This window comes from Engystomops pustulosus, chromosome 2, assembly GCF_040894005.1.
Source record: "Engystomops pustulosus chromosome 2, aEngPut4.maternal, whole genome shotgun sequence".
NCBI classification, from domain to species: domain Eukaryota; kingdom Metazoa; phylum Chordata; class Amphibia; order Anura; family Leptodactylidae; genus Engystomops; species Engystomops pustulosus.
Window position 1 is genome coordinate 43,706,603 of NC_092412.1, and position 19,435 is coordinate 43,726,037.

The 19,435-nt window shown below is 40.4% G+C and overlaps 1 protein-coding gene across 6 annotated transcripts in view; it reads right to left on the bottom strand.

Annotated features, from left to right (window-relative positions):
• STARD13 (StAR related lipid transfer domain containing 13) overlaps positions 1-19,435 on the bottom strand; it is a 213,520-nt gene that overhangs the window by 24,230 nt on the left and 169,855 nt on the right. For all 6 annotated transcript variants that reach the window (XM_072134401.1, XM_072134404.1, XM_072134403.1 and 3 more), the window contains 2 exons: positions 3,673-3,744; positions 882-963 (listed from right to left, as the gene is read on the bottom strand). In XM_072134401.1, coding sequence (XP_071990502.1) covers positions 882-963; positions 3,673-3,744 — 154 coding nt within the window. The remainder of the gene's footprint in view (positions 1-881; positions 964-3,672; positions 3,745-19,435) is intronic.

The following is a 19,435-nucleotide window of genomic DNA, read 5'->3' on the forward strand; positions in this document are numbered from 1 at the left end:
CCTTAGCTGCCTGGGACTACAGGAAGAGCAAGGAGGTGAAGACAAGGCTGTGTTATTATTGGACCTCCTACTATGGGCCCCACAGTCCTTTCTGTTCAGGGAACCCTGGAGGGAAGCTACAATGATAATCTGAATTTATCCTCTTTCTTTAAACTGTATTGGAGTCCTCAGGACACCGATACAATTAAAAGCCGTGACAAAAAAGGTAGTAACTGCTGAAATTGCTATGTTGGCACTTCACAGTAAATAAGTGGGGTTTGGTTGTAGTTTGGGCACTCAGTCTCTAAAAGGTTCGCCATCACTGCTCTATACCAAGAGAGCTGTGCTGGACTGGTGGCTTGCTATTGACCTGTGTATTTTCCAAAGCTAATTGAAAAAATAAAATAATGAACATGGACAATCCCTTTAAATGTAAAAATAACTGAAGGATCAGTCTACAGGTTTGTAACACTGAATCCATAATACGCCCACTTCAGTGCTACTCTGATAAATCTGGAACACCTTTCAGTATTGGTTTGAAGACTTTGTGCAGTCCCATAAAATATTTCACCAATGAACATGTTCTTTTAATTGCTCTATATTTTCACTGATTTGGGACTCCTTGAAAGTAAATAGTTCCATGAAAAAGAACATGACTGAGTGTCAGATTTTACGTTGACTGTTCAGCTACCATCACTTTTTAGATTCTTGTCAATTGCAAAGGAAAAAACAGCAAATGCTAATGTGATTATTACACAGTTTGTTCTTTTATATCATTCAAAAGTATCAATTGGCTGGACTATCCCTTTAAATAAACACTGTTTATAGATGTGAAAATAAAAGTTAAAACTAATCATATCTTTTGTTTCTGATATTAGAAAAACAATAGAGAAGGTTTTTACCTGCAAAGTGGTTCTACATGGTCTCTATCAAGGAAATCATGATCACGTTTCACTGAAGCAATATCGATGGGGAACTGAGAATCTGGAATGAGAAATTGTATAGTTCTGTCACATAACTAACTCCCCAAGTTCCCAAAAACACAGCTGCAAAAAGTTACTGAGAAACACCATGGGGGGAGTTTATTAAGACTGGCGTTTTAAATGACAGTTTTAAAATCCCTCCCGATGTCTCGTTTCTACTACGGTAAGGGTGCAGTCACATGTTGCAGTTAAAACTTTATCGCAATCAGCTATGTGGTGGTTTTAGGTGTAGTTTTGTTAATTTAACAGGTGAAAGACATATATTGAACAGGAAAATGACATTTGTGGAACAGGTTTCCCCTTCAAAATCAAATTCTCCTGTTCTGTTCATGTCTTTTACCTGTTAAATTAACAAAACTGAGCCTAAAACCACCTCAAAGCTGATTGCGATGCAGTTGTAACTGCAACGTGTGACTGCACCCCTAGAGATTCCGGCCTCTTAGTAGATGCAGATGCAACCTCCACCGGATGGGGCATGTTTAGCCCAGGTCTGATCAGGCCAAAATTTCAATAACGGTATCCCCAACTTTTGCAGCCCACTCCCCTTCCCATAATGCTCAAAGTGGCGTACCGACTAGAAAATCCCCAGGACTGGCGGGGATGAGTAAATTTTCCTGCCTAATAAATCTCCCCCATGTGCATGGTTTTTATGCCCTGTCAACGTTCCATAACTCTACTCTTTTAGTAATTATATTATTTATTTATTTGCACCATTAACTTTTAGAGAGCTGAAAAAAAAGATTTTATACATAAACAAAGAATAGATAACAATAATAAATACTATAAATACAATGAACAGAATCTGGCACCATCTGGCACAGAGGAGAGGTACTCATTCTCCAACTTAAAGCAGTTTATATGGTTATGTAGTGGAGACTGGGTCTTTATTAGGAACCCACAACACTAATACATAAAAGGACTAAATACAGGTTTCCTGGGCCCCTTAGAATAAATGACACATTCTCTATCACCCTACAAAAAAAAAAAAACCTGCTGCATTTTTTCTGAAACATAGCTGTCCCTATATTAACAGGGATCCACATTTTTATTGTCATATTCTGCAATTTCATGGTCCAGAAAGGTTCAAATTTGAAGAGTAATAAATATGTTATTTACCCATGTACATGAGCCCATAGATTGGGAAGCACTATAGTTCTCTGAATATTTGACCACTTAAATTAAATTTAAATTATAATTGTGCAAATTTTACCTGTAAAGTAATATTGTTCTCTTTTGGGATTAAGGTGGTATAAATAGTGACCAATGGACATGGAGTAAAATAAACAGAATGTGAGATGTTTATTAGGGCTGCCTGACTCTCTTCCGAACAACCTTTAACATGCCGGATCCTTCGCTCCATTGAAATAAACATGCATGCTTGGTTGTGTGGATTATCAGGTTATAGCGATGCCAAGAACTGATCAAGAACAATTTATATATGAAGCCATTTTTAGGACGGTTTTACAAGGACTGTGAATTAATGTTTCCATGTGGAATGGTGGCACTTGGGTGCTTTGAGCTCAAATAAAGTTATTGGGAATAGACCCTATTAGCCTCTAAATTAGGTTGTCTTCTGCAGCATTTATGGAATCCTGTATTGAGTCAGAGTCAGGGACCACAGGAAGATTCTCTGGTGGAACAGTTCACTGCATATGGGACTACTATTCTGTACTGTGATCATGTTCTGAATGGGACATTAGTGCTCTACAGAGGCAATGACTCAAGCATCATTAATGACTATGTGGGTTGCGCGTTTGGATCCTAGGGCTGATATATGGTCTGTATTACAGAGGCTAAATATTCTTGTCTGCAGTTGGCCTATAGGTATGTGTTTTAGTGAATAAAGTAAGTAAAAAGTTGAGGTATTATATGTCTGGCCCCCTCTATCTACACACCAGTACCTATTTATTTATTAATAATAATAATCCTTTTATATAGCGCACACAGATTACGCAGCGCTACACAGAGATTGCCAGATCAGTCCCTGTCCCCATTATTTCTTCATTTTTAGATGGGTTAGAGGCAATGATCAATGACTCAAGCATCAATGATGATGCTTGAGGTATGTTATGTACCTCTGCTTTATTATTCCCCACTTGTCCCTGACATTACACAAAAGACATAAAATATAATATAAAAATAATATTCCCTGACATTCAGATAATTTTGAGAACAATGCAGGCTTTGACCAAATCTAGGGGAACCAGACCGGTGCAATCTGTTGTTTTATTCCCTGCGATTCTAATAGACATGACACATGGGTCCATTCATAGAGATAACATTATCGACCTGCCTTAGCTGATCCGTATTAATGTCATTTCATAAAATTCAATCAATGCACAAAAGAGAAGCTGATCTGTTATCAGACACCTTTGTAGTCTGAAGCCCTTCCCCCGACTATTAATCTAGTAACCAGCTCTGGGGCTCGGAGCTCAGAGGGTTTATCCAGCAGACACTGGTGGTTGGGTCGGCTTTAATTATTTTGGTTATGACATAAATATTATTGCTTAGTGCACACCTTTACTACTGTATCTAGGACTGGGTGGTCCTGATGAATGGGATCCGCTGTTCTCACACTGCCTATGTTCCCAGTGGTTGGCATAATTATGGTTTTAAAGCTCATAAAAATCAGCCTTCCCGGGGTGTAAAGTGCAATGGAACAGAATGATGTCATGGATGAAAAGCCATCAGAAGGGCCTGGTGTTGTTACCTTCATAAAGCTGAGCATATTGAGGAAATCCAGCCGCCCGTAACCACTCGCATGCTTCTTTAGCCTCGAGTTCTGAAAGAAATAAGAAAGAACATAACGTTAATGTATAGCCCCGGCATTCATGTTTTATGGATATAGAACATCATAAATCATCTCTGTTACTCGTATACAAGGACGTCACTAGAATTTATGCTGTTAGCGGAAAATACGTCACACACACATTCTAAGAAAAGATTCTGCAGTGAAAGGATAGTTTGTTATGAATTATTTTTATGGCAGAATTTTTTTAATATTTATATCTTTAAAATGGATCAAAATAGATACAATTGTGAGGGAACAGATTTTTATTTTATTTCAACTGACTGTAAGATCCTACAGGTTTCTGTTTTGCAGTCTATTTTTTTTTCCTGGCAGAATAAGAAGATTTTGCCGGACCTTTCTGTTTAGACAGACATATTGGGGGTCATTTAGTATGGCCTCTCAAACAGAAAACTGGTGGTGTTTTTTTTTTTCGTTTCTGCGCCTCTTGCGCCTGAATTTATGAAGTGTCGGCGCCATAATATTGGTTTTCTGCCATGTCTGTTTATCAGACACATTTTTTGGCGCAATTTGTGGCAGTTTTAACATCTCCAGAGCACTTCAGCCTACCACGTAAAAGCAATTACTTCTAGTAGGTAAATTGTGGTGACAGATTGGGGCACATTTACTTACCCGGCCACAGGAGTTCCCAAAATACGATGTGTCCGATGATCATGCGATTCACAAAGATCATGCGCTCGATATCCTGCATGTGTCGCTTCCCAGCTGAGGTCCGACGGAGTTCACCATCTTCTTCCCGGTGTATGTAGGCGCATTGGTTGCGACACAATTTGAATATTAAATCTTGCGCTCGCAGCCGTGCAAATCCCGAAAATTTCTAAAATACGCTGATTTCATCAGTTTTCCCAACTTTTGGGGGATCGCGCCTGGGATTGTGTCACACGCGATCGTTTTGTGTTGCAATCGCGCCGACGATCCGACGGATTAGGACTACGCGCAGGATTTAACATTTAAATTTGTGTCACAAGCCATGCACTTACATACACCAGGAAGAAGAAGGTGAACTCCGGCGGACCTGATCAGGAAGCGACACATGCAGGATATCGGGCGCACAATCTTCATGAATCATGGCAGAGTTCATCCTTGTCAGACAGGCCGGATCCGGGATTGCGCAGGGACCGGGTAAGTAAATGTGCCCCATTGTCTAATTATTGACTACATATAATTTGCTGCAGATTTACAATAAAGAGTTTACACCACACTGCAACAAGTTTTTGGAATCTGAACTAAGACCTCATGCACACCAATACTTTTTTTTTGGACCCGAGTTAGTCGTTTTTTGAACATCAGACTGAACATCAGAAGTAACCAGTGAACCTCCTGACCGGATACAATTGCAAAGTTGTAATATAAAACACATTGCTATATAACATACAATATCCTGAGGAGTAGAGTAAAAATAAGGCTTGTCATGTCACAAAATGTACTGTTCTAACCACATGAGAAGGTTACACTACTTATGTCTCCCTGTGATCTGTAATACTTTGAAGGCTTATAATAGTTACAACCCCAAGATCATAAGACAAAAGGCCAACGCTTCTTTATTTCCATGTCGGTTAGATTTATTGACCACGAAATAGTAAGTGCTTAAAAGTAACCGGTTAGTAGTTTTGTGGCTCTTACACCTCCAATGTGGCTTCATGTCGTTGGGCATTAGGGTCCCAAACCTTTTTATTTACCTCTGTATGTTGCCATGGTGACTTACAGACAACTCATATTTACAGATGGACCCCTGGATGGTAGTAATTTACTGAGCTTTATCCCCAGTGGTGTAACTAGAAGCTGATGGGCCCCACTGCAAAGTCTGTGCCAGGCCCCCGACTATAATGTATGGTTTATAGTAATAGTCTTCTCATATGGGAAAGTGACACCATAAGGGCCCCCTAAACCTCTTGGGCCCAGGTGCAACCGCAACCTCTGCACCCCCTCAAGTTACGCCACTGTTTATCCCCAAATTTAAATGGTCTGCTGTTAAAGTTTTTAAAGATGTCTTCAATAAAGCTTTATTCTTTATCCTTCTTCTTATGACAACACCAAATTTAGAACATCCAATTGTTAAAGGGATCAAAAACATTTTGTCTGGCGTTACCCTTACAAAATATACAATTTCTGACTTACATATAAGTTCAACTTAAGACCAAACCTACAGAACCTATACAGGGACTGCCTGTATGTTGATGGGATGTTGATCCAGAAATTGGAGTCAATAAAGACAGTTTCTCTTAAAGGGAACCTATCATCAGAAATGCGCCTAATAAACCACTACTAATATGTTGTCAAGCAGCTTAACACCGTCCAGATCATGTTTCTTTCCTGGCTCAGCGTGGTCCCATCATGCAGAAAATCAACTTTCAAGTGAGATGTAAATCGGTATTAAGTCAAGGAGGCCGAGAGCTTAACATTGAAGTTAAGCTCTCCCAACATCCTTCCATTTGATTGACATAATACTCCGGACTTTTGGATGCAGTACTAACAATTACGTTGAAAATGGAGTTCTAGACAGTGAGATGATGGATGATGCCACCACACAGGACCATGAAAGAAACATTATCTGGAGGGTGTTTAGCTGCATGACAACATACTAGTAGTGGTTTATTAGATCAATATCTGCTGACAGGTTCCCTCCAATATTTGGTTCCCTAAAACTTTCTCCTGGATCAACAATATAGAATTATGGATTGGACTTTGTCCTTTTTTAAATAATAATAAATGTATATATATATATATATATATATATATATATATGTATATATATATATATATATATATATATATATATATATATGTATATATATATATATATATATATATATATATATATATATATGTATACATCAACCAGTCAATCCTCTGATTTGTATTGGAGAAAGAGTCTCTTGATGAAAGGTGTTAGGGAAAAAATTACAGGGATTATTCTTCTCTTCCCAATAAGTACATGCACACTTGGCAACTTGGCAGAGACAATGCAGTAGGTGGGATATGGTTGAAAATAATCCTGGCCGACTTAAATCTTTGTACTTGTACTATGCAAATAATCCGATGTAACCTATACAATTCCAGTGTTGTCATCTATTGCTATTTGTAAGGCAAGATGAGCAATAATCATGCGGACCACAAGCAGTGAATAAAGGGTTGGCACGAGGAAAGGATCATGAACATATGACTAATGCAATGGACATGTGAAAATATATATAGGGAATTGTGATGATCTTATGCAATTTTTTTTTAAAGAAGAAGAGTGATATTGGAAAATTTGATGGAAATTAGGCAGACCTACACAGTCATGAACACTATATTGCACTACAATACTAGGAAGCAGTTGGACTCCGTTCACACTTCCCTGTTCTGCACTCTGATGATGACTAGACAAACAGATGGACATGATGACAGATGATTTATGAATCTTCATCACCTCTAATCCTTTTATAGTAGGAGAAGTAAATATACAGTACACTATCTCTGGTTTGAACATAACCCTATAAAAACAGTGGCTTCCTATTACAAAACCACAAAACTAAAGAACAAAGACAAGAAAAAGCAGGTATCAGCTCCTATTATAGCGGTAAGGGGACCGTTAGATCCACTAGCTAGGGTGCAGCGGCACGATTATACTTGATGATGCCTATACTTAATGCCTAAAGCGGCTCTCCGGTAATTTTTTTTCAGTACCTTGGAAACAACACTACACAGAAGAAGGACACATCTGTTTCCAGTTCCATCCACCATGTAGGAAATATGTCCGGCATCACATGCCTAACAGGTTATTGGTGTGGGGATCAGTAACCAGCCTCCCTCACTGATCAGGTATTAAGGAACTATCTGTATAAAAGGCCATAAAAATGACAGGTGGAAAACTCCTTTAATCTTATTGTTCCTAGCTGACTCTCTTTTCCCAATTCAACTCATGGAGACACATGTACTTTTGTTTGGCTTATGTTTTGGCTTCTGTCGACATTCTGTGGCGCAAGTGCAATTTTTTGTGCCTAAGACAACCTCCCTTCAAAGTTTTCCATGGTCTAGTTTTCTGCAGTGTTCCCTGAGTTATCACTCTATTGTAGATGGGAAAGTTGCATTCAAAAAGTCACAAAAACGTCACAAATATGGCGCAAATCCATACCTGCTCTTGTCAAGCTTAGGAAAAAGCTTATTGGGGGACTTTTTTTTCTCACTAAAGACCTAGAGAACGTCTTCATTAAAGACCTAAATTTAGATGTATTACAATGGCAAAACTCCTAAGACACATCTGACCAGCAACATGTGCCCCATGGACTGGAAACCATTATTGTGTCTTTTACATTGTGTTGCACATTACTGAGGCAAAAAGAATTTCCGCTTTTTGGGAATCAATAAAGTTTTATCGACTTTATCCAATCCAAAAAAAAATTAAGACGCATGAAAAATAGATGTAGGAGGAAAAAAGTTTCTTGCAGCAAGATGCACGATAGATGGAAGACATCTGTCGGACATTGAAGATCAGACAGGATGGAATTGCAGTAGTTGGAATGAAATATAACAGAAGTGTTGAGCAAGATTTTAGTAGTAGAAGTTTGAAGATGTTGTGTGAATTTAAAAAATATGAATGTAGAAATGTCCTGGATGAAGGAGAAGCCTAAGTCAAAGTTTACATCAAGACGGCGACCATATGACGTAGAAACCATGGCAGTATCGTCTACAACTCAATCCCCTGCACTTTGTCCTTGGATGTGAGAGCTATAGTTGGTTGATTTGCTTTATAGAGAGGTTTCCCATGTCTGCTACAAGCTGTTGCCATGATATATAGTGTCCTGTGAGGTACAAAAGCTTCCCGCCGTACAAGTTACTATGCAATGGTTATAAGAAAGAGCTCAAGTTTCTTCTCCAATGTAAACACTGTAAAAAGGCTCAGAAAAAAAAAGTTACAACCTATATTTTTACTCACAAGAGTACAGTAGGAGCCGTGAACATAGACCCAGGGCTAACTCTCCAGTATAAACACAACTTTAACTCAGACCTTTGAATTTTGAATAAACACATTAAGAATAGGTACTGGAGCCAATCTGAGCGATCCTTTTCTTGGCCCAATGTTTTTGCTGGAAACACTCTGCGCCAGCTCATTAGTCTTTATTTACTTAGACAGCAGTTTAATGCCTTGGCCTCTGTGACTTTGTAACATGTGAGAGTACATACAGTTCTTATTAAAGAAGAAAATACACTGTAGATAACTTTAAAAGAACACATCTGCACCCAAGGTAACCGAGCTGTGGTCAGATCAGATGTGTTGGCTATCTGCGCTATAGTATTATTGTTTCATATTACTTATTACAGTATACTGGTGCGTTCTGAATATTGCCTCTGATAGAAGTGGAGAAATAGAGGGGGCAGGTATACCTTAAGTGACCCCAAACTTTGGATGTTTAAAGTAATAACTGTTCTATGACTGTCAAAGACTTATACTGACTTATCATTTATTATGATATACTCGGTTTAGGATTGGTAAGGAAGGATTTTTTTTTTACTCAAAATGAGCCAATTAAATGTTGCTTTGGGGATCAACAAGGTGGTATTGTATGTTAGACTTAAAGGGATTTTAAACCCCTGGGGGTTGGGTAGGGCACAGCCAGAAGTGTCGGGTTCCTAGGTCACCAGTCTGTGGCCTCAAAGGGATGTCACTTTTTCTGTCACAACTGACTAAGGGTCCTGCGGCCGCATTTTCGTTGGATCGCGGCGGGGATTGTGTCGCACATGATCGGATTATGTCGCAACTGCGCCGGCTTTTACACAACACAAATGGGGGGCTGGTTCCGTCGGACAATTTGACGGATTCGGACTAAGCGCAGGATTTAACATTCAAATTTGTGTCACAAGCCAAGCACTTACATGCACCGGGAAGAAGAAGGTGAACTTCGGCGGACCTGAGCGGGGAGGGGCACATGCAGGATATGGGGCGCAGGATCTACATGAATCGCGGCAGATGTGCATTCCGGCGGACATTCTGGATTGGGGATCTCGACTCGGACGGGTAAGTAAATGTGCCCCATTGTGTCATCAGTGCTGAAGCCACTTACTTTTTTAATAGATATGTCACAAGTACCTGCTAAATGTGTTTCTTAAATCTGGGAATTGAACATTTACGGTACATTTATGCCATTTATAGCCAGGGCTTATGTCTACGTAGGTCTTGGTTTCTATGAGCAACATAAACACGCCCGTTTGTTACACAAGGACTACGGTGTCACAACTGAAGTAATCAAATCCAAAATGTGACAAATCAGGGTCACATAACAGGAAATTACCACCCGCAACCACCCACGTTTCTGTATCTTTTTATAGAAGTTCTGAAAAACTTTGGTTCTTATGTTGACAGGGTTTTATATTTCAGGAGGATAATATTTTAGGAAGCATTTGCGTTATTTCTCATACTCAAACCAACAGCTCTCTTCCTGAAATCTGCTTTATATAAAAGATAATTGGCTGAGTTATGTTTTGAAATATTCATCGATTATCCCAAGTCAATATATCTATATTTTTTAATGAATCCTAAACTGTTGCAGTTTTTTAATACTGTCCATTATGAAAAATGATAGTGGGCAACTTGCTGATTGGTAGTGGAAACCCATGGATCACGATCTTGTGCAAAGCTGTTCCATTTACTGTCCATGACACTGATAGAAGTAGAAAAGGATTGCAGAGAATAGGGCAGCTGCACACATTTACGACTATCTGTCATATTAATTTGTGGTACAATGACCTCCGAGCTTGTGATTTGTGAGGTTCCACCCACCGGGATCCCCACCAATCAGCAGGTAATCCCCTATCTTGTAAATGGGGTTTGTTAATAGCAAGAAAGAGCCTGAGTTTGGTTGCAGTAAAGTTATATGTGGCATCTTCACTAGAAGCCCTGCATGGCAATCTCAATATATTCCCTTTAAGCGACACTTGGCTCAGCAACAAGTAATGAGTCCGTGACCACACAAAGAGGATATTCCCCTTGGTTTTTGGTAAACCAAATAACTACTAGTAGATCCAAGCATTGATTGTAGTCACATAGCTTGTGTTAGAAGCTTGAATGGCTTTCTTCTTCATATTAATTTTTTCAAATATTTTAACACATATATCAGAGAGATTCATATAAAACAGATGCCCAAAATAAAATGTGTAACATCAGAATGTGTAGTTTATCCTGCCAGCTGTATTGGTTAGTGATTCATAGTTGGTTAACATTGTGTTTGCCATTTAGGTCCAAATTTGGAAACCAAATTGAATACGTTGAATAAATTTGTAAGTTTGTAAGAAAATAAAGATATCCCATGGGCTGCACAAATTGACGGCAACTGGATGTTTGTATAGGTAGCATAAATTACAGAGTGTGAATACCCAAACACTTAGAGGGGCTTCCAACAATACACAAAGCCTCATTCACAGCTATTCAATCCCCTGCTGCTCCTGTGCCTACACTTCTGTGGTTGTGATGGTCGGTCTTGGTTTACTAAGTTACGGTAATGCGGAGCCATACTTGTCATACCAACATATGACCATAACAGACAATCATTAGCCACAAATATCTATGTATGGGGTAATAGCTCATCATAGAGCATCTCCCTAACAATTCATGTGAAATTACAAAACAGAAAATGGATTTGTGTGGTCACTGTGGCAGATATCTCTCTGAGGACAAGGTAAAAATTGGCTATGGAGTGTAATGAGAGGAATCATGGTGGACTCCTACAGTCATGAAATGGGGAAGCCAAGTAGGAATGTCAAGCCGAACACTGGTGCTCTAATATAAATCACATCAATGTACTGATTCTTCTGACCTTGGCTAGAACCAAGACACCAGCACTGGGTATACCTGGGCAAGTGCCAGTGCCCAGAGCTGTTGAGGGGGCCCACATAAGGCTGTACATAAGGAATCCGTGGGGGGTAAGGGAGGCTGTATCCAATAAATCCATAGGGTGTGAAGGGGGCTTATATAAAATAACCATGAGGGGGCTGTTTGATATGATAAACTAGGGAACAGGAGACTGTTTTAGTTTCTGAATTTTTAATGCCGCCACTGAGGCTCTGTCTCCCAGGGGCCCACTGAAACCTGGAGCCGACCCTGATGACACCAGTTGCTAACAACTCCAAGCCCCCAACACACCCTGAACCTGAATTGAATTCCCAAACATAAATTACCATTCTGTCATGATAGGTATCCTGTCAGCACCCGTCCAGCAAACGCGCAACCACAACCAGACTTGGCGCTAGCTGTCAGACTACGTAAGTGATGGCGAACTCACCCTGCGACGTCCCTGCGGGCTAAGGCCCTGCCTAAAGCAGACAAACCGCCCTGATAAGGGCGAACCCACTATCAGGAACCTAACTGACGGTCCCTGAGTGACCCTACAACAGGACAGGGGACACTTACTTCGTCTGGCAGCTGCTGGATGGTGGAGCGGACAGGTAACGGAAATACAGGTAAAGACCAGTGAACATACTGGTACACAGAATACAAACGCAGGACTGAACAGGAAACCGGAATACAGGAATAGACCAGTGTTCACACTGGTGCACAGAATACAGACACAGGACAGAACAGGAAACCGGAATACAGGAATAGACCAGTGTTCACACTGGTGCACAGATACACAGGTCAGGTCAAGATCAAACGGGTAATATACAGATCAGGTCAAGCAGATATACACAGGTCAGGTACAGATACAGGTACAAGGCAGGATAAACAGAGACAGGTAAAACTGAGCTCGCTACACAGATAGGACAAGACTAAAATTAACCAGCAAGCCTGATGGATACAGGTACAGGAGGGATATACACAGGTCAGACTCAAAATCAAGATCAAGCAAGATAAACACAGGTCAAACTCAAAATAACCAGCCAGGTATGATGGGAATGGGCAGGTATATAAGGCAGTTCCCAGACACGCCTCCAGCAGCACACTGGAGGAACTGTCCATCAGGCTAGTAACCCTTGCTGGGCAGGACAGAAATGTAAGGAGCAGGGTGTGGCTCAGTTAATCCAAACACAAGAATTAAGCCACTGTTCACACACAAATACGCCATGTATTCCGCCAACTGCGGATAGAGGGACATTCAGGCACGGACGTTACAGTATTCATAACCCAAAATCCATAGTCAAGTAGATGTTACTCCTTGAGGAATCGGTAGCGTTGCAGAATTAGTTTCCTACAATATTAAATGATGCCCATTCAGATAAAACATATTAAACGGTTCTGATGAGTTCTCCATAGCGGGAGAGACGGTTGGAAGTAGGGGGGGGGGAATGTATTAATTATAGAAAAATAAACAAATTACAATTTTTTATTCCTTAAATGTTATCCATGTAAACTTGAATTTCAACCAAACTTGACTATTTTAAAGCAAGGGTGTAGCCTTGTAAAATACTGTACAATACAAAGTCTCTGTTAATAAACCTGGAGTCTGACTGTAAATGAGAAAAGCTGTCTTTGGACTTCACTGACCTTTGCTTTACAACACACACACTAAATATTTCCACGTATTAATCAGACCTGAGTAGTTGCCAAATCCTAAGTGACATTCTCTGTGAACTTCATGGCGCTCTTCCTGAAATAAATATGTGTTGGAAAATATCTATCGTGTCCATTTATCTAGCTTTTTTTTTTTTACAGGGTTTTACAGGGTTGTTAAGGTCAACAACAGACAGAAACAAGAAATAGTAACCTCCAAAGGGTAAAAGAAATTTGGTTACATTGACTTGGATGTTCATTTCCCAATTACAGGCCCAGCAGAGAGGAAAGGGAACGCTACATAAAGAGGTTCTCGGACACTTATGGTCACAGAAACAATATAAATGGGCTTGAATAAATGAACTCATCCTATATCTGTTGGTTGTTGAATTGTGGGAGTGTAGTTCATGTCGTAATTATACCTAGCAGAAATACGTGGGTTCACCATGAAACATTTTATATCTATGGGCAACTGAGGTTTTTTTTTTAAATTTGGTATCACATTATCCCTCATTCATTGGGTTAGAATCCCCAGTTTGAATGGATCAGTGCTTGTGCATACCAGCAGTCACTCTATTCATCTGCCAAAGAGAGGCCAAGCATAGGCTCAGATAATTCTGGAAGTTCTAGAGTAATGAATAAAACAGCATATGTATGACCCTGCACCATATAACTGGGTTAGGGTTAGAATAACACTGTGGTATCATCTAATAAAATATGATACACAACAGATATTCACAAAGTGATAATGAGTGATATCCATGGGATAGGTCATCAATAAGAGATTAATGGGGTCTGAAACGAAGGTCAACAGGAGCTTGGCAGCGTTCGGCCTATAGCTTCCAAAATCTAAGTGAGACCCCCACTAATTTCATATAAATGCCCTTTCCTATGGGTCTTCAATGACACTACCACAGACAACCCATGGACAAAAGAATTTCTTTACAAGAGTATGTTAATGTGCATGTAGCTGCTGTAGAGCACATCTCTGTACAGGGGCGTAACTACATGGGGTAGCAGCCATAGCAGCTGCTATGGGGCCCACAGTGTCAGGGGGCCCTGACATCTGGGGTATTAGGCGTGAATATGCTAAATGTGTGTATTTGTGATGTGTTTATGCTCTAAATATGTTTGCATATGTGATGTGTACATTCTGTATGTCTGTGTTTATAATGCATGGGTGTATATGGTAGTGTATGTATGTGTGTATATATGGTGTGTATACTGTATGTATATTTTTTAAGGGGTAAGTTGGGCCTCATTCAGAAATCCGCTATGGGGCCTTGCCTTTCCTACGCTATTGTCTCTGAATGTTGTTAAGAAAGCAGAATAGGCAAGATGGCTTCTCTCATGTACAAAACATAAAATTAAAAATACTCTTCCGACTGTATAAATGCGTACATGGTTCTGTCTGACATCATCCTACAAATTATGACTAATTCTACCCCTTCAGAAAAGTTCACGAGCTCTCCGCTAACAGTGACCTCCGTACAACCTATAGTCTAAACATGAAAAGGTGTTACATTGCTTTATATTGTGCTAGTGTAGCACATAGTGTTCTTTTACTTCTTGTACTTTTAGGTCACCATATCAAATAATCAATCAGAGATCAATCTAAGAAAATGCCTCTCGCAAGGCCGCATTGTTTGCAGATTACTCAGCCATGTTGTACGGACACGATGTAGTTATCAGATCTAAGAACTAATCCGGTGTACGGCCCGTGCTGTGAACTGCGGTATGAGTGCCGGGGCTGGACTCCAGTACTGTCTATTCATTAGTAAGGAATGTAGGCGATAACAATAAGACAAATGTAATGCACTTTACTTTATCTATGGGTGGTCATATATCCAACTGGCTACATGCTCACCGGCCTCTCTCGACTCCCCATAAACATGGACCAAGTCAGTAAGTTTATTATTCAAGTACTCCACAATGACTCTGGTGGAAATCCTAAGTGGGGGACTTTCTCTTGCGACGGCCATATGCCAACCCCTTTAAGAAATTTTTGAATCCAGCTTTTTGAGATTTCCCACAAAAAAAGAATACTTATTTATATGTGTATACAGAAACACAGATAATATAGTGTATCATATTATTATCATTGCATTAGACCCACTATTAGCAGAAGGAAAGGATCAAGTCATAGCGAAGAGACATCTAAACAAGTACTGCACTATCTTACTCTATATGGTACAATTCATATTTGGTCTAAAAGTGGGGTTATGTACAGACAACCTATGAGGAAGTTATTTCCAAGGATATTATACACAGCTTCATATACCTCCTATTCTATTAGTCACTCAGTAAAGCCAAGGTCATATTTCTAGAGTACTGACCCTCAATTAACCTACTGGATACTGGATAGATTAATAATCTCCTTCTCTCTATCTATAGTATATAACTTCTTTTAGGAAATCTACAATAAAAATCAAACATGATAAACCAGGGACACTTACTCATTGACCCAGGTACCATGGCTGTTGTAATATGCTTATATTTGTTATACATGACCTCCTTACTTCTAAAATCAACTTTTAAAATTATACTAATGAGCCTAAAGGGCTCCTGGGTTTTTACCAGAGCCCCTTAGTGCTGTGTACTGAACTTTCATCTGCTGCAAAGGGAGGGGGAAGTGCTGAGGGAGCAGAGGGGAAGGGGGATGGTGTAACAGACTGTGAAGCTGCAGCACAAAGGGGCTCTGGTAATGCCCCCCCACTCTGAGCCATTCTGGCTCATTAGCATAACATAAAAAGTTGTTTTAGGTGGAAGGGAGCCATGTATAACAAATATAAGAAGATTTAAACAGTCACTGTACCTGGATCTTTGCATAAGTAGTTTATCATGCTTGATATTGATGGCAGATTTGCTTTAATAAAATAGTGTGAAAGACAGTGATTTTTTTACAAATTTTTGAAATTTCAGAAAACTACTTTAAGAAACTTGTCATTTTTTGTGGCCCCAACCACTGCTATGTGTGGCAGAGGCTGGTAGACGTGATGTGATGACATCTGCCCAATTCAGGGCCACACATGGCAGAGACTGAGAGAGAAGCAAAACTGATTCAGAGGAATTGGGAAAGGTAAGGGGGGGGACAATATGAGAGGGAGTGGGGGTACAGAAGAAAATGAGATACAAAGAGGGGGATGAATAAAAAGGCTGAAAATAGTAAAGGAGGTTAATTTGTGATGGGCTAACAGAAAATGTGTGTGTGGGGTCTTATAGATGGGTGCTCAAATGATGGGTATCATGGCCATCATCATGGAGGGTTTAGTGGGACTGCGTTCATGTGGCCCCCGTTTTTCAATCAAAGGAGGGACCCATTGCAGTTACAGTACCCACTACCCCCTACCAGGGCCTCCCTGCTCCCTGTACTGGGATTTTCTATATACCGAGTGGACATGTGCCGTGTGGGGGCTATGGATCGAGGGGGCATGTGCATTGCTGGCGAATCTATATACAGGGTACAGGAACGTTGGGTCAAAAACATTTGTGTTTGGCAGGGGAGAGGAAAAAAAATGATGGTTATCATAAGTGTGGCTGCAATATAAGTTGCAATAAATGATGGTGGGTCACATTAAAGGACACCTGTCATCAGGTCTCTGTCACTTGTCCTGTCACTGCTACCTGTTGGAGCAGCTCACAAGGATCCCATCCCAGCCTTTATCTAGTCACTTCATACATTAATCATTGCAAAATCATATTTTCTTTATTCTGTAAATGAGGCTGGTCACATGGTCAGAGGCAGTGATGTCACTCCTGTTACTCCTCCCCTCTCCTCCTCCTGCTCATGTCTGTGTGTAATGTATAGTAAAGCATGGCTAGTGTGTGCTGCGTCTGCTGACATGCTGCACCCTCCTAATACACAGACATCAGCTACACAAGTACCTGACATGTTCTGCTATAACATGGCTGCCTGGAGTTGTTGTATCTCTCCTATACACACAGGCTGCAGGGGGCGCCAGCACCAGGAAGCACATCATTATACAGCCTCACATTATTATACAGGCTGTCAGTCATGTACTGGGGGTGTGGCTGTGCCTCCCACTCATGAATAAGCTGGACAGCTTGAATATGCTAATGACTCATTGGACATTTCACAGGTCATTTGCATACAGCTTTAGGACCTCATTGCTTAAGTTTACAGACATGTAGAGGGACAATGAAGGATTAGAGGCAATGCTCTCTAATGGCAGTTTATGAAAATACATTTAGTTTAGGGGGGTTATTTTGCATGACGGGTTCTCTTTAAGGGGTATTATTATACAGTTTGGGGGACATACATATACATAATTAAACAGTGGTAGCCACAGGAATTATAAAATGCACATTGTACTGATGATATGCTTTGGAGTCATGAATACACTGTGTACCTATATATGGTGCTTTGTATGGTGCAAGTAGTTTTGTAGTAGTCGTAAATCATGTGGGATCTTTTTCACATAGAGCTATTGGGGAGTATTTATCTGGACTTCAATGCTATAAAAGTGGCATAAAAGCCCTGAAATAATTGGAAATGATAGCATATCGCTAGGACTTGCAATTATTTTCTCGTTTCCTTAGTCCGCACACCAGGGGGGGCTTGGAGGGGGGGGGGGGGGAGTAAGGAGCGCAGCCAGTAGGGGAGTGGCCTGGCACAGGATGTTTTTGTACCTGTGTAGAACCTGGCGTAGAAATAAAACTCTCCACCGAAGCCTCTTGATATATCTGGCTGTGCCGGATGGTTGGTGGGTGTATGATAAATATCCCCAATTAACTTCAAAATGGGAAGTGAGTGCATGAAAGAATGGCCATCCATAGACTATTCTTCATAGATCCCTGACACAACATCAACAAAATATACATTCATGGGAATAAATCTTTAATGTTTGGGTAAAAGATGTGACTCTGCCCGCAGCCAACTAGGTCAAACGACGTGTGTTGTTTTATTGCCCTCTATGGAAGGGCGGAGCATTGACCGTGAGCCCACTGGGTAGTTCCTGCATATTGTCAAGTAGTGATTCTGATTGCATGACCACATAAATAATTCTGCTGCCAACGTAGCGCATATAATTATAGCGCAAGCGTGGACCAAGCCCAAGTGACAGATGCTTCAATATATTAGAATAATGCCTTTAAATTTCCCTTTTTAACAATCTGGGTTCACTTAGGGGAGCCGTCATTGCTACAACCTAAACATACTTAACTCATTTGCCGTCGTTTAGGACATTAATTTCTTTTTCCTCTTGCGGTTCTTACAAAGTGCAATGTTTATCCTTTCATTTCCAATTCTGTGTTGCACTCGCTTCTTTCCCAGATCACAAGTAAATACGAGTAATCAGTAGGAATTTCAGTGAAATACATAAAGCAGTCATCCTTATGACTTTAGCAGAAGATAAACGATTCCAGACATTGGATATGATCCACTTTCCCACACAGGCTACAATGTTTTGTCATCCATATTGGGTAATAACACTGGGATTTTTTCCCGTCAGTTAACAGCCAATTTTTTTTTCAGCTTCTGGCCTGTTCAAAGGCAAATCCACTAAAAGGAGCACAATTAGTCTTTATCTCCTATCATTTGGTAAAATAAATATTTAACTTGAGGCAGCGATGACTTCTAAGATTTTCCATTTCAGCCTGATCTTCAAAAGCTGCGTGGAATTGACATGTTGGCGTCATACAGGGTCTTAAAACATAATGATCCTGTCATCTTTTCTTATATGTTCACCGTAGTACAAGGAGTATCTGTAAGATGTGCCTTAGCCAGTGATCTATATAAAGGCACATGCCACATGCTTCCTATGGCACCCTGAGGGTTAACTGGCACATACTGAAAAGACTGGCAGACAAGATCAGCCACTTATGCCTCTCCCAGCCCCGCAGGAGGTAGGGTTCAGGGTGTCTCCAAGGGCTAAAATAAAAAACTTCTAAAAAGTTCCTTAACTATTGACAACAGTTGAGAGGTTAGAAATTCAGTATTAAGGTCAACCATTAGAGCAGGAGGCAGCTATACCCAGATCAGAGATCATTCTGATCCCAGCAGGAGCCATCCGGGAGGAGAGAAAGTGTTTTTCTGATTAGAGATGTTACAGCAGGAGCAGTTGGCACAACATTTGAGAGGTTAAAAATCCACTATTGGAGATCCCCCAGACTCTAGCTGTAAGAGCAGAAGACTAGTGATGGGAAGTCCGGCTCTTCTCAATGAGACGGATCATTCTAGCT